Source organism: Callorhinus ursinus, unplaced genomic scaffold, assembly GCF_003265705.2.
Source record: "Callorhinus ursinus isolate GAN/ISIS: 27379988/994484 unplaced genomic scaffold, GSC_fseal_2.0 scaffold16, whole genome shotgun sequence".
NCBI classification, from domain to species: Eukaryota; Metazoa; Chordata; class Mammalia; order Carnivora; family Otariidae; genus Callorhinus; species Callorhinus ursinus.
Window position 1 is genome coordinate 28,479,739 of NW_027397078.1, and position 22,886 is coordinate 28,502,624.

Consider the following 22,886-nt stretch of genomic DNA (forward strand, 5'->3'; position numbering starts at 1 on the left):
CCCGCTTTAGAAAGCAGAAGTGCATCACAGTTGGGGCTCTGAGGTTCCCTTTGCAGCAAGTGACCTCATACTTGGTGTGGCTCTTTCTTTCTGGAAGTTTAATGTTGTTGTTTCCAAAAAGTGCTTTTTACAAGCTTAAACCTGGAAAGTTCCACGTAGCTGGATGTGCATGAAGAGGTTAATAGAGTGGCTCCCCCTGCAGGACTCTGGCTGTCCTCTTACTCTTTTTTTTTTTTTTTTTTTTTTTGACAGCGAGAGAGGGAACACAAGCAGGGGGAGTGGGAGAGGGAGAAGCAGTCTCCCCGCCGAGCAGGGAGCCCGATGCGGGGCTCGATCCCGGGACCCCGGGACCATGACCTGAGCCGAAGGCAGACGCTTAGCGACTGAACCACCCAGGCACGCCCGTCCTCTTACTCTTGAGTGACAGGGGCAGACGAGGCAGTCTTCTGGGCCATTTGTCAACCTGTTGAGGAGATGCCGGCGAAGGGTGGCCAGCCTTCAACGTGTCCGGGTGTTTTTAGTGTAGACCTCAGGCCAGTGAAACGAAAGGGGCCAGCCAAGTGTCCTCTGCACCCACGGCACAGAATGCTGCCTCCTGCCCCGTCAGTAGGTGCCTCTGGAAGGGTAGCTCCTGGAATCAGAGTTTCTTCTTGGGATGGGTTATTCACTTGTTGGCTAGTTCATTTGTTCACCTGTTCCTTCATCCACAGAATAGTAAGTAGGTTTTTCCCAGGAACGTGCTAGACTTTGAGAGCACAAAGATGGGTTCCTGTCCTCCTGGGGCTCATGGTCTAAGCGCGAAAGACACACGCCGCGCCTCTGAGTCATTCTGAAAGTGTAACTTATCATAGATGACCTCACGTGTTGTCACACCCTCAGCTCCCAGGTGGACTCCATGATTTTAGTGGGCCCTGGGGGCTGGGTGGGGAGCAAAGATGGAGTCCTCCCTGGAGCCCTGCAGAACTTTCCTGGGTGTGACCTTGTCTGTCCCTACATGCCAGTGGGCATGCTGAGTCCATGGGTGGGGGGTTACTGAGGCTGTCCCATCCGCTCCTCTTGCTCCCCACACCCTTCTTCCACTCCAGTCTGCATGCTGGGTCACCTCACGGCTGCCTTCTCATTCCCGCTGCCACGTTTCTGAGTCGTCCCCAATCCCCAGAGCCTCTGGTCGCCACTTTGATCAGCTGCCCCAGCACCTCTGCTGCCCCACACACGAGGTCAGCACTGCCCGGCCTGGCCTTGGAGGAGCCCTGTGCTGCTGAGCCTTGCTCCTGACAGCTCGCCTGGGCAGGCCGTCCCCTCAGTGGGCCCTGGAATACCCTGCCACTCCCCTGGTGGTGGTGCCCTAGCGCCCTCTCCTCTCTCCTCAGTCCAGTCCATGCTTCTCCCTTCCTCCCCCCAGCCTCTGCTGGAGCAGTGCCTCTCTACATGACGGAGTGCTAAGGTCACCAGGGGAGACTGAAAACCTACCTTGCCCAGGCTGCACCCCAAAAAGATTCAGTCAATCCCCAGAGAGGGATCCAGGCCTGAGTCACTTTTTCTTCATTGTCCAGGTGATTTCACTGTGTAGCCATGCTGGAGAAGCAGAGTGAATTAGCCTTTAACAACTGTCCTATAATTGCTTCACCCTGCTCAGCTTTTGCCTCCAGAGCTTGTTTCGGTTTCTAGGACAGAGTCACTTTACAGGCAGGCCCTCTCAGCCCATGGTAGCGCCCAGCCAAGGCCCTCAGCAGCAGCTCAATTGTTGGAACCTTTAACGGCCTTCTTTTTCACCTCCTCCCCTGGCTGCCTGTTCAGCATCTGTCCCTCTCCCCCCGCCCCTGGCTCCCCTGGCCTCCTTGTGCCTCCTGTTCTCCACAGCCAGCCCCCACCCTCCAGCAGACCTCCCTGTCCTGGACCTTCTTTCCTTCTCCCCACTGGGGAGCCACGTGGAGAACCTGCTAAACTCGTATGTAGCATACACGTAAGAATATCTGTGCAGCACTTTTCTATTAACAAAAATCAAAGAGGGGGAAAGATTTGGAAACTAATTATCCAACAACAGGGAATTGATTCAATAAATCATGAATTGCAATTCAACAGAAGATTATGCCACCATCAAAATATTTATGAAGAATTTATAGAGTCATGGCATATGATGTTAGGTGAAATAAGCAGAATGCAATACTCCATATAGTGTGAACCTAGACTATCTACTTTTAGAAAAAGAGCCTGGAGGGTAATATACTGAAACACTAATAGTGGTTGTCTCAGTGTGGTGAGGTTATACTTGACTTTCTTTTGTTATAATTTTAGGTTTTTCCTAAAACAATTGTACATTGAGCACGTACTACCTTTGTAATCAGAGAAAAAGTGATTCAAAAAATTAATTGGAGAGATATTAATATCAGATGATGACTTGGGGCATCAACTGAAGTGTATAAAGGGGAATGCTTATTTCGGACAGTATGGAGTTGGTAGAGGCAAGTCCTGGGGTGTGATCGGGAGAGGAACCTTTTAGGAAAATAAGATTCTCTTAAGGGGAAGGTCCCCGAGAGGGACCAACTCAGGCCAGTGAGTTGGCTCTCAAGAGGCCCATCTAACTGTGGTGGGTCTTGGCCTGTGCCCAAGGTGTGCCAACCCGAGGGGAAAGGTGGGGCCATTTGGGAATCTCGCACTGGCCCTGGGTGCTGATTGGCTCCCCCGTGGCCTCAGAGCACCACTGATACTTTTCTTTGTTCTGTCTCTGCAGATAGTTAACCTTTGGTTATACTTCCCTTGTCCTGATAAGATGAGTTCATTGAATAATTACTCATTTACCAGGTGCTAGAATAAAGTCACTTAATATGATCCCGGGTATAATGTAATGGTTTGTCCTGACCAGTGATTTGTGCTTGGTTTTGCATCTTCCACTAAAGGAAGTAGACTGCAGACAACACCTGTCTGTTCATTAATAGAGTAAAGCTGACCATCACACAGCCAGACCACTTATAACCATCAATAAAAGACCTCTCCCCAAAATAAGGAGGAAAAAAAAAAAACCACACATAGTTTTTAGCTTTTCTGTCTTGAGCCAGCATATTTGCAGTTATAGCACTTAGGGTGCTTTCAGCTACAAATAAAGGATATCTGATTAAAATTGACTGCATTAACAGAGGGTTATTAATTTTACATAGCAACAAGTCCCGGCACTAGATGATTCCAGGGTTGGTGGGTGGCTCATCGGGGTTGTCAGTCATCCAAGGTCTTTCTAGTCTTCTCTTCTGCCATCCTCAAGATCTCCTTGTGGCCATAAGATGACTGCCACGGGGGCGCCTGGGTGGCCCAGTTGGTTAAGTGGCCGACTCTTGGTTTGGCTTAGGTTATGATCTCAGGGTCCTGGGATCGAGCCCCGCATCGGGCTCCATGCTCAGCGGGGAGTCTACTTCTCCCTCTCCCTCTGCCACTCCCCCCCCACTCATGCTCTCGCTCTCTCTCTCTCAAATCAATCAATCGATTGATCGATCTTAAAAAAACAAAAAAAGATGGCTGCCACAGCTCCAGGCATCTTATCCATGCACAACAGCCTCCCAAGCAAGAAAGAAGAAAGGGCAGCCACACGAACGGGCTTCTCCTCATCTCCTCTCAACAGAGAGGAAATCTCTGTCCCAGAGACTGTCGTAGACTTCTCTTTTTTTCCTCAGTGATTGAAATTGGGCTACGTGGCCAATTCTAGACCAATCACAGGCAAAGAGGAGCAGGATGGCTAAAATTGGCTTAAACTGAAGATGGTTCCTGAAACAAAACTGGGGCTCCAGTAATAGGAGAATGGGAAATAGTGTGGGAAGGCAGTGCCTGGCATGGCCTATGAAACATGATCTACTTGTCAGCAAGAGTTGGCCTTGCCCCAGTCACAAGCGATAATGGGTCTCAATGTCAACCCCTTTCTGCCGGCCATTCCTTTGTGCATCCCATGCACACATCTACACTGATTTGTAAACCCCCGGGACTAGACAGAACGAGGTGACCCCTTGACCTAATCATCTGGTGAAGAGGATGGAAAAGTAAAGGCAAAGGCCTTCGTCCCCGACACGTGCGAGGTGCAGTTGTGATCTGGCTGCATGATTCTATATTCACGCGAGACCTCCGTCACACCAAACGGAAGCTCCCTGAGGGCAGGGTACTTTCGGCTGCGCGTGCTGGCATAGCCTGGGTATCTGGCCCCGTGTGTAGCGCAGAGTAGCTGCTCAATCATAAATGGAGTGAATGAATGAGCAGATTGATGACTGAAGATCATGTCTCCATTGAGTGATGCCTCTCGAAGCAGAATGGTGCCGGGCTCCGGGAGTTATCTGGAGAAGTAGAAGCTTGCTCTCCACCTCCAGGGAGTTTGTTGTCTACCATCAGGGTGATGGCCAGGCTATGGTAGTACAACCAGAGGAGGAGGCTGCCCTCTCTTCTCTTTTGGAATCGATGATCAGCATTCACTTGTCCATGGGTATTGTACTTTGTGATAACTGCTTTTCATGTTGGGACGAGAAGAATGTTTTATCTAGCAAAATGAACTTACATTTGTGGAGGAACGAGGATTCCTCTTTTATCCCTCTCTCTGTAGCTTTTAAAGACCTACCACATTCATTGGATGACCAGAGGATGGAAATTGCCTTCATCAATGATGACATGTAATCCAGATGTAAAGGATGAGTATTAAGGAAAAGGTGCTCATGGCCTGTTATAAGAACTTTTCCTCACTCCTATTGCTCTTAAAACTCTGTTTTACTTTTGTTTTAGACCTAGAAGGTTTTGACTCTGTGGTATCATCTACTGAGAAACTCAGTCACCCAACCACAAGCAGACCAAAAGCCACGGGGAGGCGGCCTCCGTCCCAGTCCCTCACCTCCGTAAGTGTCTCCTTGCTCCTTCTGCTGCTGGAAAGCAGGTCAGCTTAGAGACTCCAGCCAAGGCCTCTCCTGCAAGTGGCTGATAAGAGGACGAGCCAGAAGAGGGAGGTCGTGAGATACACTGCTGACCAAGAATGATTTGAGAGTCTTCTGGAATTAAGCAGTATTTCTTTCTCTTTGTTCTTTGCACATCTCCCAGTGAGGTGGGCACTGCTTCGTCCCACTTTCCTTCTTTCTCCTTCCAGACTGATCCTTATTTGAACCTGAAATGAAATTGGTAAGAAAAAATGTCACGTTTGCTGGTGGGAGAGGAGAGTGAGGCTCGTTTGGTCTATAAACAAAACTTTGCTAAAGAATTATCTGCCACTCTACAGGTGCTTGACAATGGCCAAGCTTTTTTCTCACGAAGCCCCATTATTGGCACCCCTCCACGGAACCCCACACACACCTTTAGGAGATTGTAAACATACAGGGCACCTGGTCATGTGGGAGAGACCAGTCAGAATGCTCCAGATAACCTACAGAAGAAGTTTTTTGTTTGGGTCATTTTGAATAACTTCGTTCCTCACTGGAAACCTGTAACAAATTTGTTGTATCAAATTTCAACAGTGAAATGCATAAAGAAGAAAGTAAGTTACCTGTAATCCTGCTTTCCAGAGCTGAGAACCGTTAACCACTTGCTGTATATCTGTAGCTTTTACTTAAAATTCTATTTGTATGTATAACATTATTTATTCCAAAAGGAGTACATAGCACATGCTTTCCATCCCCCTTACATTGTGTACCTCTCTCCCCAACCATTGCCCATTCTTCCATGATGTTACATTTAATGGCTGTCTAGTGTTCCAGCCTGTGAATATATGAGAGTTTATCTAGTCAGTGCACTGTTACTGGACACTTATGGTACCTCCACTTCTTCATTATAAACACTGAAGTGAATGTCATTGAAGAAAAAAATCTTGATGCATCCACAAGTGATGTCTGTCTCTCTCTATCTCTGTCTCTCTCTATATATATCATATTGTCTTGTCCTGGCTGGGAATGCAGGTCTAAGGCCTTATGACCTTCATTCACCCAGATATACCAAGGAATTAACCTTTTGCAGGTTTTCCAGAACACTTTCTACTTTCACCTCATCACTGATCCCGCCGCAGAGGTCCTCATTTAGAAGAAAAAGAATGCCACTTCCTTTGAACCTCTTCTCTCATATCTGCTGAGTTTGGGGGTGTGGTTTGAATCATGCTATTTTTCCTCTTTGTATGAAACAACCCTAACTACGTGTTGATACCTTTTTGGAAGAAAGACTTGACAAAGTGGCTTACTTATATAGAGTCCCGTGTCACTACCATCTTTCATCTCTGCATATCCTCCCCAACATGCCTCACACACAACCTATTTAATTGCCTCCTAGTATCTCTAAGTGTTTCATCCTCTCTCCCACATCTTCTCTATAAATCCTTCTTCCATTTTGTTTTTCCTCCAAATTGTTCCCAACTTTGCAAGGTTTGGAGGGCCTTGAGGCATCCAGAATTAAATACAGAGAAAGTCAATTTACCATCCCCCACCCCACCCTTGGTCATACATCCTGTGCCGGGGGTTCGTGTATATCTGGGGGGCTGGGTAAAGGCACATCATCTTCACTCGCTTTGAGCCTACAACTTTGTTCATTCACTTGTTCAACTAACATTTGTAGGCATTTATGACATGTGGACTCAGTTCTGAGCCAGGTACCAAGGCTGCGACTGGGAGTGAGACATACATGGTCCCTGCCCTTAGGCAGCTTATGACACCGTGACTCAAAGTTTGGCACTTTATGTGGAACAATTGCATTTGTAGCCTTAAAATAACAGGATACATTTGGGCTTTAAAGAAGTGTAATTGCTCCCTTCCCTTTGTTCCCATCCATCCCCACGTGGATGCACACTTTGAATCCGTATTGGCTCTTCCTCCACTTAGCACCTGTAGGTTTTTCATAGCAAAATGGGATCGTGGATATGGACACATTCCTATGAGGCCATTGGAAGGAATGATGGGGGAAGTGCACCGGTCAGGATTACCCAGCCTGGAGCCTCTCACCCTAGTCTGAGCTTATTTATGTTCATGGACTTCAAAGAGCAAGCTTTGATTGGCAGCTCATGAACTGTAGGTTACACAGGAGGAAGCTGGCTTTTTTAATAAAATCTCAAAGTGAAGGGATACAGGCACTGCATGGTGGTTAAGCAGTTAAGCTTAGATTAATAAGAAAGCTTAGCTGGGGTGTTATTCTAGGTAATTGGATTTTCAGATAAAACAAAGATTAACAAATAAAACCTTTTAATTTTAAAACTTTGCTTACAAATCCCTAGATATATTCGTTTTCTGCCTTAGAAAATGGAGTAAACAGAAGAAAATAAACATGGTATGATGTAGGCATGACTTTTCTATAATGACACCAGTGCTGATTCTAGATAGGACGATTTTCCCACCACCAGGGCAGACAGCATAGAGATGCAGCTAAATATGAGCTCACCCAAAGAGATCTCTGAAGATTCTTTGTTTAAAAAAAATTCCTTGCCCCAGGAACTCATATTTTCATTTGCTTTACCCTAAAATGGTGAAATTCTAGCACAGTAATCATTTATGTCCAAGTGAACTCCAGCGAGTTGGTTCACATTCATCCAGCTTTTTGATCTTCACCGTGGGGCAGAAAGGGTAGGAGAATTATCCCCATATTTTTACCAAAAGATGCTGCCATTCTGTAAATATACCTTAGCAAAAATCGAGTCCACAACAGACGTTGATTGTCCGTGGCAGTGAGGGTGGAGATTTAGCAGTAGGTTCCCCAGTTAGAGGTGAGCTGGCCCTCCGGCAGGCAGGGCTGTGCCCTGGGGTGCAGAAATGCTGCTCACTGGCCCGCAGGCCTGTGACCTTGTGCCCCTTGGGACGGTTGCCTCTCAGACAGGTTCTTGCAGGCACTTCACTGTGCTTCAGATTTCATGGTCCTGGAAAAGGATCCAGAGGAAAGGGAGGAGAGGCAGTTCGGAGGCAGCCTCTTCTTGCCCTGTGTGTGCCTCCCCCTTAGACTGTCAGCCCTGCGAGAACAGGTACTGTGTCCGGCATGTCACCAAAGTTCAGCACCGAGCTCAGTGCTTAGTACACAGTAGCAAATGTTTACAGAAAGAAGAGAGGCTCCGAAGGATGGAGGGAGCAGGAGAGGCTGGGTGACACGGGCCCGCGCAGGTGAAATGACCGACAGGCATCGGTGCCAAGATCCCGTGGAAAGATCCCTGCCGTAGGAAGTCTTGCTTCTTAGTCCCAGTTCTGCCACTGTCTCTAGCGGACAGATAATAGCATCCTTTCTGCCTTCGAGGTTATAATGAGGAGACAAACAAAATAGAGGTGTCGAGTGCTTTGAAAAGCATACAGCATATGTTAACAAAAGCTCTGTCAGCTAAGGTGTAATTCTGACAAAAGCATTTTCTTTTGGCTTTATCCAGTCTTCCCTTTCAAGCCCTGATATCTTTGACTCCCCAAGTCCCGAAGAAGATAAAGAGGAACACGTTTCGCTTGCACACAGAGGAGTGGAAGCATCAAAGAAAACTTCAAAGACTGTTACCATATCCCAAGTGAGTGACCAGCCGAGGGAAGGGTGTCCAGACAGCACGGACCCCTGCCTTTTCGTGTATGCTCTGACAATGAGTTATAAACCAAACAAGGATCAACAGATGCCTTAGTCCTTTCGGGCTGCTATAACAGGGAGTCGTAGATGGGGTGGCTTAGAGACAACAGATTTTTATTTCTCACATTTGTAGAGGTTAGAAGTCCGAGATGAGAGTGCCAGCGTGGTGAGGTTCCGGTGAGGGCTGTCTTCAGGGTTGCAGACCACCAACCTCTTGTTGTGTCCTCACGTGGTAGAAAGAGGGAGAAGGAACTCTCTGAGGTCTCTTTTCTAAGGGCACTAATTCTGTTCATGAGGGCTGCACCCTTATGACCCTATCACCTCCCAAAGGCCCCACCTCCTAATCCCATCACAAGGTGTGGGGGGGGTGGTTAGGATTTCCATGTATGAACTGGGAGGCTGGGGGGGGGGGACACAAACACTTAGTCCACTGCAACAGACAATGCAAGTTTTTGTCACTCTTCAGTAACAGTTATTAACTTTAGTCATCAAAATCCCAGAGACATGTTACAAAGTCCCCAAAACTGGACAGAATCTCTGAGACACATGTTTAGTGGTTGATTTTCCATGTTTTCTCTTGTGGTCCGATCTCTTCTTCATGCCAGCTGCCACACATAAACATACACCCTCACACGTCACCACCACAACCAAGGCAGCTTGAAGAGCCTAGAGGTGTGGAGAAAGAATGCACTACGTACATTGAATGCTGTGTACTCTGCCCACACATCTTGGCTTTTGTGTTCAAAACTGATGCTGTCACTGATTATGTTTGGCAGCACACGACTTTGAATAACTAACGGGGGTCCCTCAAAGAGAAGCTGATTTGGATTCATCTATTACGATCAATTTAGACTCTAAAAACATTTTTGTTTCATTGCGTGCCCAGGGAATGGTATAGCTATTTTAAGTTACTGGCTCGTGAGAAACAAAGAAGACAGTGGGTAGCAACTGCGTGTGGCTTTTGAAGGATACCCTGTACTAGTCCCATTCATCCTCTGAATGTATTTTCTGGTGTTAAGAGAACCCAGTCAGTGGGAATTATTTTCTATACGCATTAGCAACTGCTTTCTGTCTAACAGCAGAAAATTGCAGTCCTTTTTCTGAAGGCACTTGAACCGGGGATTAACACAAAGAAATCACAGGGTATGTAGGACTTTTCCTTCTCGCACGTGTAAGAATTTACACATACGTCTAGATTTTCCTAAAAACCCGGTCTGGCAAACAAAACTGTGATCCTATAAAACACATCAATGGTAGTTATTCACAAAATTGAAGCATTTTTCCTTTATGAAAGGGTTCCATTTGCAGAAATTGGATTTAGCCCCGCTCTTTCTGATGACCTTAGGTATACTATAGTTGTGTTCGCCCTGCCGTGGGGTGTCTCTGTAGTGACATCTACTGGTGGGCAGTGGCTCTTCAGGTTTCAGGTTCTCAGTTCTGTCCCATTAGCCCATTGCCCTTCCTGGGAGTAGTCATGTTGTTTATTGCTTCTATAAATTCCACCTGAACTAATTTGGTTAGGATGTATAGCGGCTGATACTCCGTGAGGGCTTGCAAAAGTCCCTGTCAGCCGCAGTGGGCTGGGAGAGAGGGTTATGTAGGAAATGCTGAAAGGGGCATTGATGGAAGAGTGGCCTGGAAGTCAGTCTGTGAGGACGTTGGTAGGTTGGAAGAGGCACGGGAGGATGCAGAGTGGGAAGTGGGGAAAAGTGTGAACCCCAGGATAGGAAAGACGCAAAGAAAGTAATGGCAGGAGAGCGTGAATCATCGCGCTCAGGCAGCCACCGTCGCCGTACGGGGCTCCAGGGTCCTGCTGGCAGGGGAGGGCACTGAAGCGCAGGCCTGCCAGCTATTCGCTGCGAGACTCGGGGAACTTCTCGACCACGTCCCTAAGCCTCAGTTTGCTGCTCTGTCAAAAGTGTATGCCGGCCGGGCCCCGTTTCAGTCTTCTCGCCGACGTCCGGCGCTGACCGGCGCTCCATAAATGTCAGTCCTTCTTCCCTCTTACTACAACTCCTACAGCGACAAGCACGAGATGGCGGGTCGCTGTCCCTGGCAGCCGAAAGCACTTTTCCTCAATGGTAACTTGGCAGAGAAGAGGCAGGCAGAGAGGCTGGGAATGATGGCCCATCTGCTTCCGGCTCACTCTGCCCAGTCCCTCCCTCTAGCACAGCCGGAATCCGCACTCTCCCTCCTCACCGTACCAGCCAGCCCCTTCTTGGCTCTTGCCCTGGGCACCTGCTGCTGGATGAGTCCCAGCTGTGTTGCCAGGCTTCGCCATCAGCCTCAACTTCCCCATCGCTCAGCCCCTCGCCTCCCAGCATCCTGTCTGCTGCTTGCCCTCCCCCTCACCTGCCCTAGGTCTCAGGATCTCACCTTCCCTTGCTGCTGCCTCCCCCCCCGGGCGGCCCTATGCCCCTCTTCCCTCCCGCCCCCCCCCGTGACTGTCCCACTTCCTGTGCCCTCTCAGCCTCCTCCTGGGGCAGGACACTGCTCCATCAGGCCTCCCCCACCTGTCTCCTCTGTCTCCAGCTTGGCCCTGCATTGGTCTTTCCCTTAGGATATCATCCAGCTCAGCATCTCCCCCATCTTTGAAGCAAGCAGAACCCTTGCATGATTCTGTCTCCTGAGGCTTCTCCGTGAATGCTTTCTCTTTCTCCCATGTTCCATTTTCAGGCAGGTTTCCTGAAAGAGAGTTCTAAACTTGCAGGCCACGCCCCTCTCCTCCTGTTCAGGTGCTGACCTGCTGTGATCAGACCTCAGTCTCCCTTGTTGCACCAAATGCCCCCCAAGTCCTGTTTTCCTCCCAGCGCCCTTGACCCACTTATCCGACCCTTTTTTTCCTTCTGGAAACCCCTCAGGGGACTTCTGTAACCCATGTCCCTCTTCTGGTCTTGCTTCATCCCCTCACTCAGCGCTCTGTCCCAGTCCCCAACGTCTCTCCCTTCTCTTCCCACCTCTTCAATTCAGCGAGTCCCCAGGTCCCATCACTGGGCCTCTTCTCCCCTGATTCTGTGTTATTCACCCCCATGGCGCCGCTTCCTCAGGTGCTTTCTCTGGCCCAGCTCACTTTTTCATTCCTTGGCTCTGCCCCCTGGACATGTCCCCTTGGCTAATCCCTCGGGCTCCTGAAACTCAGTGTGTCAAAAGTGAAATTGTTTTCTGGGCCTTCGGGCTGTTCCTCCCGCCATGAAAGGTACAAGCTCCATGTCAGCTTCTTCCATCCCCGCCCGTGGCCCTGCAGCCTGTCCAGAACCACGTCCTCCTGTGGGGGGTCTGCTCCCTGAGGCCAGGCACTGCATCTCTTGCTCGGCTGAGCCTGCCTTCACCGCATCTCTCAGAGCTGTCTTTGCTCTATTCCCTTGGCCACTGTCTGTCAAGCACCCACCATTCCTAGCTTTCGTTGTAGGAGAACCTCCCAGCAATTCCCTTGGCCTCCAGGCCTGCCCACCTTTAGGCCCTTCTGTAGCCAGAGTCATCATTAGCTTCATGCAGGATGTTTTTACCCCTTTCCACAAGCCCGCTCTACCTCCCAGCCTGCACCCCTCCGCCTGTGCCGTCCTAGCTGCTGAGTGACCACTTGCCATGAATGTGCCTCATGCCTTTGCCGAGCCCATTCCCTCCCTCCTAGAACCTTTCTCTCCAATCACCCTTCCTCTTCTGGCCGCCTCCTAGTCCTCCTCCTCTAGGATGGGACGGTCAGCAACTCCCTGATGCCTTCCCTCTGGGCTGGTTGGTCCCTTTTTTGTACTTCCGTGGCTCTCTGTGCTGACTTCCCTGTGTGCAGACTCCCCCCGCCCCCCACATCTGCAGTGTGTCGGCTAGTCTGTCTACACCTTACTGTGTTCTGAGCTCTTGGGAGCTAGGAAAATGTTTTGCTCACTTCAGAGTTTACAGAGCCTAGCAAGCAGGTGGGCCTCTGGACTTGTACATCAAACCAGTTAGGAACTACCTGTCCAGATGGGCGGTCAGATTGAAAACATGTAGGGAGCGGCTCTTGAAGGGAGATGCCTGTGCCAAGTAGGCTGTCGGGGGCTTGTGGGTGAAGGGGTGAGTGACGAGTGTGTTTCAGGAGGGGGGTACGGGGATGTAGTTGGGAACACAGATTCCTGGCCTGAATCCTCTCTGCCTTCCCTCATCACAGGTGTCCGACAACAAAGCATCCCTGCCGCCCAAGCCAGGGACCATGGCTGCAGGTGGTGGTGGTGGTGGGCCAGCCCCTCTGTCCTCGGCAACATCCTCCCCCCTGTCATCCTCTTTGGGAACAGCCGGACACAGAGCCAACTCCCCATCTCTGTTTGGCTCAGAAGGAAAACCAAAGATGGAGCCCGCGGCCAGCAGCCAGGCGGCCGTGGAGGAGCTAAGGACGCAGGTCCGCGAGCTGAGGAGCATCATTGAGACCATGAAGGACCAGCAGAAGTGAGTGTCTGGGGCCCCTTCTTCGTCCACCTCCCAAGTTGCTCTCTGCTGGGCCAGGGCCTCATTCTGCAAGCCTGGGTCTCTTGCCTGCCCGAGTGGGTGGCCCGCTTCCCCAGGGTGGTGGCAGCAGGGGTGAGGTGGGTTTGAACCTGAGAGGCTTCATTTCACTCAGCTCCTTGTGTAACCAGATCTGCTGCATACGGGGAGGGCACGGGCTGGCCACGGGGCGTATGGCAGAGTCACTTACCAGGACTAATGCACTCAGCAGGCTGCTAAAAAGAAAGATCTTTAAATCCCCATAAAATACAGTATGTGCATCTACCACTTCCTCATAAGCCTGACAGCCAGCTTTTCCTCTAGCACCAGAAAAATCACAATTTCTTCAGTTAGCTGTCTGATGAAGTAATTGACTTGCATTTAGGGGCTGAAATGGATGACAGAGATATAGGGAATCTTTAAACCCAAGACTTTACACTCAGCAAGATGTTCTCCCCATGAAACTCAGGGCTCTAACCATGCACGCCTACACACGCTCTCCACATCCCCTGTCCTCAAGGAGCACTTAGATGAGGAGAAAGACCTGTAAGCAAAAATAAAGAGCACACATAAATATTACCCAGGATACTGTATGTGGTGACAAAAACAGTAAAATGGTTAGAAGTCAGGAAGTTCTTGTCTGAGTAAACTGAGGCTCAGAGTTTAGGGAACAGTTAGCTCTTTCTTGGAGGAATTGGGCAGGGGAGGTATCTATAGAGCTGTTTCCTGAATAGGATTTTGGAAAACGATCTAGGATCACCAAGAGCAGAGCTGTGCAGCAGACGGAACAGTACGGGTAGGGTCCCGGGCACAAGGAGCAGCCCTGGTGCCTGGCCTCCTGGATGGGGAGGTCCCAGGGCAGTGGTGGGCGATGGGCACCTGCCACCCTGCATGGGGCTAGAGGGCCCTGGTATATCTTGTGGCCAGATACTTTGGGGAGTATTGGGTTAAACATAGTTGATGTCTTATCTAAAGGACAGCTCAGAGAGCCTTCGCTCTGCATCGGGAAGATGGAGAGGATAATGTACGCTATTTTTCTGAAACATACCTTTTCTCTAGAGCACCCTAGGACAAGGGTTATGAGGAACTCACTTTGAGCGCCGTGGCTCTGTTCAGGTTCTGCTCCACTCCAGCTGGGAGGTGCCGTATGAAATTGGGGCCTCCTGGCCTAACCCCCCACCGGGAAGGTGCCCATCACATAAGTATGCAGAATCAGCAGGATGGAGCTACAGAGGCTCTCTCAGGGCCAGCCAGCTGCCTATCACTCCTGAAAGTCCCCAGCTCTTCTCTGCTTCTGCGGGTTACAGGTTTGGGGAACCACAGGCCCCATCCATATCCAGGTGGCATGTGTCTCCTGCCTAGACAGTGATCCCATGGCCCCAGGACATCCCAGGGCACTGGTTCTCGGCCTTCTGAAGAGGACCATCATTGGGTCAGACCAGCCCGGATCCAGGGCTTCAGCCCTTTGGATCCTCTGAGAGGGATCGGGAACATCAGAAATGGTCCGTGCTTGCCTCAGAATGAAGACACACCAGAGCTTTGGGGCCTCTCCACCCTGCGCTCCTACCCACTGTGAAGCCTGGGCATAGTTGCCCATGACTGTCCCTCCCCAGCCCATGTCTTCTTGAATCGACATGTCAGAGAAGCCCCTGTCCCATGCCTGCCTCTCACAGCCATCCTGTCCAGGGCCACTGGGTCCCTAAAACCTCCGGCCCTAGGTCCCTAGCTCTAAGTGTCCCTTGCGTCCCAGTCTTCAGTGGAAGTCTCCCCTGACTCCCCTCCTCCCCACACGTGCCGCTTCTCACCTCCTTGCTCCTGCCCTGGCTCTTTTCCAGCAATCCCCCCATCTTCCTTCCTCCTTGCAGGCTCAGGCCCTTTTTTGCCAGTTCAAGACTTAGTGGCTTTATTTGCCCTGGGTTTCCCCAACTGACTCCTCCGACCTGCTGCACTCAAGGCTCTGCCTGCCCTAGTCTTTCTGGAATCATGCTATCTACTTAGGATCTCAGCTACTTCTCTCCTGAGCTCTAAGTAGAGCCCGCTGACATAGAAGTGCGTGGCATGGGCTGGAGTAAATACAGTAATGAATCACAACCCGTTCGTGTCCGAGAACCCGGTGTGTTGGCAGCTGGGCCGGGTCACTGAGCCACGTACAGGGACTGTCACGGGGCTCATCTGAAGTGAGCAAATGCAATATAACTGATACCTTAGTTAGTATAGTGTCTCTGGAGTCCTTGTTTTTTGATGTTCCTATCCAGTTTGTAAAAATGTACATGTAAAATGGAGCGTCTGCTACCCTAAAATACAATACAGTTCTCTGACTGGAGTGGCGATGGTTGCAGTGTCCTAAGTAGAGAGTCCTGAGTTTGCCAAGATGATTAACTTCGTTCCACTTCATTATTTAATGTTGTAAAGGGCATTAGACTGCGTGTCCTAACTCATGTCTACTTTCTCTGTGACATGATTACCATATAGTTAGTTCAGCTATTTTAACTCCAAGATTTCAGGTGTTACTCTTTGTAAGATTTTGTGGGAATCCGTGAAAACATACCAGTAACCTTTTGTTAATTTAAAACTCTGTGAAAGTAGAACATACGTGGGGTGACAAAAACGTCTGCAGTCAAAATCATTATGTAAATACATTTAAAGACCAGTGATTCTATAACAAAGGGCCAGCGACAGGGAAGGCGACAGAATCTGAGCCTGGATATCTGGAGTCTAGCCACTGGGCAAGTCAGGCCACCTCTCTGGCCTCACTTTCCCCATCTTCTCCTTTTAGGAGAAGCTTGGACTAATGGATCTCAAGGGTCATTCCAGAACTCCTGTTTGATGGCCACATATTTGGGGGACCCAGAAATTAATAGCGAGCCTTTCTGTCTGCAGTAAATGCCAAGCAATAGCAGTGCAAAGAAAGAACATGATGTTGTGTCCGTGTGTTCGTTGTAAACGGCTCAGATGGATTTTGTATTGGTTAGAGGCTTCTTATCTCTTATTGCAGAAGTCTGGGCTTTTGTTTAATTTCATGGCCATTTGCTTTTCAGACGAGAGATTAAGCAGTTACTGTCCGAGTTGGATGAAGAGAAGAAAATCCGGCTTCGGTTGCAGGTGGGTCCCTCAGGGTCCTGCTGCCTCGAGAGAGGCTCAGTCAGGGGTGGGGGCCGTCTCAGGGCTTCATCTTGAAAGTAGATGATTGTTACTTCTCTGCAGATTCAGATGCGCTTCCTGTGGCCATTTTCTTAGAACTGTGTAGGCTCACTTCTCATCCTCTCCTGCCATCCAGGAAGTCTTGGGGAAGGGAGGCATGAGTCAATGTGCCCCCAGTTGGGTTTCTCATTTGGAATTTATCTGAAACATCTCCTCTGTGGAAAGTTCCCTCCAATTTCCAAAGGCCACACTATGGTAACTGCCAGAGGGCATGGTGCTGGGGGGACTGCTTTGCCAGCTGGCTTCTGTCATTGGAACTCCAAGGACCACAGCTGTCCACACTCGGCACTTGCTTTTCATCTCTTTACTTCTCACCGAGAGCCATGTCAGTCCTGCCAGGGCATCAGAGCCCTGTCCCCCGCCATCCCCTGAGCCAACTCAGCCGTTACCAAATGGCAGAGAATATGCAGGAGTTGCAAAAGGCTGAAGGCAGACTTTGAGCTTTCGTCTAGCTGGTGTCCTTGGTGGTGCCTGAGACCCATGCTGCTTAAAGAAAGGATAGGTAACCGCTTCTCATCACTTTGGGGGTGCCGATAGACACCTGCTTGGGCCCGACCAGAGCTGCCTTCCAACACCACTAGGTGGTCCAGCACGTTGGGACAGCCCGCTCTGCCCCCTGGCCAGGACCCTGGAATTCTTGCTGCTTCTGACAAATTTTGGTTACTGGGAGCCTGAGAAGGCACACACCCACCATTTCCTAGCGTCTGCGTGCCCGTTCTTTAGGTTTCTGTCACTTCTGGCCTCCGTCTGCTCGTCGTTCAGACATCACTTCACCCATTCCACCTTGAAAAGTGTGAAGTTGATTATTTTCTTTCATTCGACCAGGTTGATTATCTTTCAGCTTCTCCCAAACCAGCGAACTCATTATGATTTTGTTCGGCTCTTGTTTTTCCTTTATAGATGGAAGTTAATGACATAAAGAAAACTCTTCAATCAAAATGAATACTTGATAAATGAAATGTCACATTATTCATCCTGAGTCCAAGACTCAAATTTTCCGCCCCAGCCAAAATAACCTTGTGCCAAAAGATTAAAGGTTTGCCTCCACGTGTCCCTGTTTGAAAGATTAGCACAGAAGTCTTCATAGCACAACACAAATTCCATCCAAGAGGATACCCTTCCCCGTGGTCTAATCCTGGGCATGGCACTGGTTGTGACTTAGAGCAAATTGTGCTAAAGGCTTTTTTACTATGAGATCTCATGCGAAACGAAAACTCAGGCAGTTTAGTCCATAGTGGTACTATTTTGATGATATTTTCCATTAATAAAATGTAATTTCAGATTATTCGTTTACAAGCTTTATAATTTTATGATTTTTTAATCGTGTTTTGTCACAGATTCTCCCAGTGTCTGTATTACACATAGTCCAGAGCGAGCGTGCCATTCTTTTGCTTCAGGCAGAAAGCTGCCTCGCTTTGTGTCCCCTCTAGGATTCTATTACATATGCAATTTTAGGTCCTACCCGTCCCTTCCCCTGCCAGCCAACCCCGCCACCATAAGATAAATTTTAGCTTATATATGATGGTATATTTACAAAAAAGAGAAAGAGAAAACCTGGTATTTGCAATGATCTGTGCCTTCTTTTTACCACCCTCTTGATTGGAGCTTTTGTGATGCAGCTGCCATGATTCCAAAACAAAACAAAACAAAACAACAACAACAACAACAAAAAAAACCACCTTTTTTTTTTAAAGCCACTTCTCAAAGTCCACTAGAGGCCACTGTCTTCAAAGCTTCTCTCACCTAGCCAAAGGTCCCAAGAGGAGACAGCTGTGAAGTTGGGCGTGCTCGGTGGTACCCGCAGTGACGTTTAAGTTCTCCTAGTTGTAGGTTGTTCATGGAACTAGAAATGTCACCCCTGCTTGATTTTTCATCAGCCAAGTTAAACCCCTGCTTCCTGTCCTTTGCACCTTTTGCGTGAACAGAATATGCATTATGAAAGCAAAAATAAATAAACGTAAAATGCAATGAAAACAAGGGGGGGAAGTTGTGTTATTTCCTGCACTGGGTTATCCGTGTGTGCTCTTGTTCAAACTGTATTCACATAATGTCATTTGCCTTGTTCTCTTGTAACCCCTTCCTCAGGTCCAAGAGAATGGGGGGGGGGGACAGTCTTGTTGAAGTGTAGCCATTGGATCTTTCTTGCATTTATGGAATTGCTTTTTCCGCCCCAAAGAAACTGGTGTTTGCCCATCCGCTCTATCTCTGTAGCAAATGAACAGCTCAGCCTTAGACTATGTAACTGTTTCCTCATCCTTAGCTGAAAATAAGGGGGCATACTGTATTGCAAGATTGTTTGGGGGTGGGGGGTGGGGGTGGTCCCTTCCGGGCCCCGGAAGATGTTTTACGTGTTTCTCAAAAGCTGCTTTGTCTATATCCTGAGTTTTAGAGCGAAAGTACTAAATATTAATGGATTTGCACAACCACAAAGAATGAGAATTGATAACACGGAAGGAGTAATGCAAAAAAGAAATCACCACATGGTATTGATTATCCCAAGTATTACAAATAAATGTCTCTTTCTTCCTCTCTCCCTTCCCCACCTTCCTCTTGCTACATGCTCATCCTTGCTGCTTGAGGCTGCTACTTCCTCCCGAGTACTGTACTTACAGAGCCCGGACACCCTGGTCTTCCAGGATGGGGGAGCACGATTACGGGAAGGGAGTACATAAAGAAAGAAACCTCCCATCCCTCATTCCCATGCCTGGACGTATTGCCTTTTCAGCAGCCTTGCTTGCAGTGCGCTTGGGCCCGGGAGCAGCAAGTTTCCAAGGGCAGCATAAAACATTCCTGAACTCCTTGACTCTTCTAAGCATTTCTACGTTAAACTTAAAGCCTTGAGAGATTTCCCACCGCCTAGTATAAGAAGGAGGATTGAATTCTTTGACGTTTGGATTTCTCATTTACTCATCGTGAAAATCCCTAACGATACAGTTTTATACGCTGTGTATACAGAGTAGGGCTGTTAATAATTCACTCGAGAGGTTGAGCACCCTGGTGGGGCACTAGCAACCTGGAACATAGAGGGCTGTCATCTTCCCCTCGTAGAAGCCATGGGCTTTCTTTGTATAAGGAGAGGGAGAAGTGATTCTAGAAGGAGGAGTTGGCATATCTAGCTTCATTATTGCCCCTTGGGCTAACCGGCAAGAGGATTCTACGTTATGGACCTGACGAGCCACTGCCCGAACAGCCACCATCTTTAGTCTTTACAAAATGGACCCGTCAAGAATATTGAAAAGCTTGGAAGGATCACTTTTGAAAAAATTCTTTTGCATTCAGCATGGACTCGACCAGCATCTATGGAGATTATTTTTTTGCTTCATTTTCTAAAATTGTATTTAGAAAAGTCTTAAGTATTGTGCTTTGTAAAGAAGATGATTAAAATCAAATTTTGTGAAAATATTTTTGTTCAAAGTTGTCATGGTCCAAGAGGAATGATTTCTTGGAATTCGAACCATTTTTCTCCATTTTACACAACTTGCTTACTCTTACAGAAATGTCTTTGGGAGACATGGAATATAGTACCCCTCACCCCACTTATCTTTCCCAAGTGAACAGAAACAACCCATTAAAATCCGTGGCTATGAATTCCATTTTTACATGGTTCAATTTTACATTCATATTTCGGCAGAAAATCCTAGTTAGGTCTACATTGTTTTTTAGTGTAAAAATCATTAAATTATCATTATTCAAATAATTGTGTAAAGCCACTTTTATTCATCCCTAGCCCTCTAGACAGCATACTCAAGTACATGATTTGTTTTCTCCCATAAAGACAGCCTGTATCTATCATCACGTGTGTGCCTTTCGTTACTAATGGCGGAGTTTTATTTCCTTTCATAACCAGCTCCTTGATGGGAAAACCACAGGGTGTGTAATTTATTGCTCACAGTTGCCACAGTCTGTATTAAAAATAATCCCCAGGTCCCACAAAGGCTTTTGTATCCTAACCTGAGGTCACCAAGGTCTCTTTTCTGTATTAGATTAGGTTTTAGTTCTCTAGCTATTTTCATACAAATTTATGTCAAGATGTTTTAGCACCAAGAGGGCTTGGTGAAAAGCTTTTCTTTTTGGTTTAATACAAATGAGAAGTGTAACAAAGCCACACGTGCGTGGGTGCTAGGTGTTCAGCATGGCTGATTACAGCGTCCAACAGAGAGAAGGCTTGGTGCTTACGACCCAAGCCTGGGGAAGAAGATGCCATTCCCAGAAGTAGGTCTAATCAGGGAACACAATGGCCAAGGCAGAGAAACTCTTTCCTGGTTGGAAATAAATGTTTGTCAGTAGTGTAAGGACAGAGAGGGGGTCATGTCTCTTAAGGTGATAAGCAGGAACTGTCATTCCTAGTTTTGTCCCTAGAGTTACTGAGGCTTGATTCCCAACACATGGAGCAGAAAGGCAGCCCCTGAAGCCAACGAGAATCTGTGACGTAGAAGCAGGTCCCAGAGAGGTGGTTTTATTTCCTGTGTTTTTAATCGATCCCAAATTGGAGTGGCTTGGGGCGGGGGGCAACCTTTCCTATAAATGACATTGTGTGGTCATTATGTTTGTGAATTCAGAGTTGACGGTAAAATAGGCTGTTCCTTTTTTCTTGTTAGAGCAATAGGTGATAAAATATTTCCTTTTTTTAAAAAAGATTTTATTTATTTGAGAGAGAGAGTGAGCTCGAGGGGGGGGGGACAGAGGCAGAGGGAGAAGCAGACTCCCCGCTGAACAGGGAGCCCGACACAGGGCTCCACCCCAGGACCCTGGGATCATGATCTGAGCTGAAGGCAGATGCTTAACTGACTGAGCCACCCAGGCGCCCCTTGGTGATAAGATATTTCAACCAAACAATAGAACAGGGTCACCTAGTAGGCTATAGCTAGAATTTTCTGAGGAAAAAAAATGAAAAAACAAGAGTTGAATTCCTGGGAACCCTCTGTAAATGGCAACAAGTTTAATTAAATTAGGCAGATACAGCACTGCTTCCCTTCCCCCTCACCCCTGTAGAATGTTACTAGTTCTCCAGGAAACTAAAATTTGTTGTCAAGCTTTGAGCTCTTTGATGGGAGAGTGTCCTGGAAATGCAAAACTTCATTATAGTTTCTATTAACTAAAAAAAAATTTAGAGTGGTTTACAAACCAAATTTAAAAATAAGCAAGCCGATAAGGCCATCCTGAAACCAAACAGAAAACCCAGGAAAAAAATCAATAACATTTCCATGGTTATTCCCCAAGAGTAAATCAGATGTCTTAAGATTCTCTTCAAGCTTCATGACTCTTTCTTAGTCTGAATCTCAATCTGAGTGAGCCGAGAATTTGGCTGGGGCAAGTTGAACATGTATCAAGTCCTTACGATGTGCTGGACGGCAGGATAGGTGCTGAATGCAATGTAGCCCCTGTCCTCATGGAGCTCAAACTGGGGGATGTAGGCAGATAAGCAGGCAAGTCTTCCACAGTGTGAGAACATGACCACAGAGAGAAGTCCAGGGACTTTGGAACTACAGAGGAGAGGTGCCCAATGTAGCCTTGAGAGTGAGAAGGACAGAGGAAGAAGGGTATTTTTGGTTAAATGCAATTTTTTAATTTTATGTTTTTATAAATTTATGTATTTATTTTAGAAAGAGAGAGAGAGCACAAGCAGACTCCATGCTGAGCATGGAACCCAGTGTGGGGCTCGATCTTATGACCCTGAGATCATGACCTGAGCCGAAACCAAGAGTTGAAGGCTTAACCAACTGCACCATCCAGGCGCTCCTAAATCCATTTTTTTTTTTTATGTTATAAAGCTGTGATGAACATCTTTGGGCATAAACCTATGTCCATATTTCTGATTTATCCATAAGATAATTCCTAGAAGTGGAGTGTGGATATGAATTGCTTAAGATTTTAGCAAGAAGAATTTTTGCACAAACAGCAAAATCAAAAATAAACAAGTGGGACTATATCAAACTAAAAAGTTTCCGCACAGCAAAAGAAGCCATCAGCAGAGTGAAATGACAACCTATGGAAAAGGAAAACAATATTTGCAAACCATACATCTGATAAGGGGTTGATATAAAAAACATAAGGAATTCATGTAACTCAACAGCAAAAAAAAACCCAACTTGAAAATAGGCAAAGACATGAACAGACATTTCTCCAGAGACAATCTACAAAAGGCCAACAGGTACATGAAAAGGTGCTCAACGTCAGTAGTTGTTAGGGAAATACAAATCGGAACAACAATGAGGTATTATCACCTCACACCTGTTAGAATGGCCATCTTCAAAAAGACAAGAGATAAATGTTGATGAGAATGTGGAGAAAGGGAAAGGGAACCCTCGTACACTGTTGGTGGAATTGTAAATTGGTACAGTCACTATGGAAAACAGTCCGGGAGATCCTCAAAAACAGAACTACCATATGATGCAGCAATTTCACTTCTGGGAATATATCCAAAGGTAATGAAAACACCAACTCAAAAAGATATCTGTACCCCCATGTTCATAACAGCATTATTTATAATAGCCAAGTCATGGAAACAACCTAAGTGTCCATTGATGGATGAATGGATAAAAATGTTGTGGTATATATATACACAATGGAATATTCTTCAGTCATAAAAATGAGGAATTCCTAACATTTGTAATAACATGGATGTACCTTGAAGGCATTACACTATGTGAAAGAAGTCAGATAGATAAAGGCAAATACTGTATGATCTCACTTATATTTGGAATCCAAAAACC

General features: G+C 47.4%; 1 protein-coding gene across 11 annotated transcripts in view; it reads left to right on the plus strand.

The window, feature by feature from the left end:
• Positions 1 to 17,822, plus strand: part of SH3KBP1 (SH3 domain containing kinase binding protein 1) — a 324,202-nt gene extending 306,380 nt beyond the window's left edge. For 7 of the 11 annotated variants that reach the window (XM_073902008.1, XM_073902004.1, XM_073902006.1 and 4 more), the window contains 5 exons: positions 4,750 to 4,859; positions 8,336 to 8,464; positions 12,662 to 12,936; positions 16,011 to 16,074; positions 17,074 to 17,822. In XM_073902008.1, the coding sequence (XP_073758109.1) occupies positions 4,750 to 4,859; positions 8,336 to 8,464; positions 12,662 to 12,936; positions 16,011 to 16,074; positions 17,074 to 17,115 (620 nt within the window). In that variant the 3' untranslated portion in view covers positions 17,116 to 17,822. The remainder of the gene's footprint in view (positions 1 to 4,749; positions 4,860 to 8,335; positions 8,465 to 12,661; positions 12,937 to 16,010; positions 16,075 to 17,073) is intronic. The other 4 variants (XM_073902009.1, XM_073902010.1, XM_073902011.1 and 1 more) reach the window with 1 other exon arrangement.
• Positions 17,823 to 22,886: the final 5,064 nt, after the last annotated feature.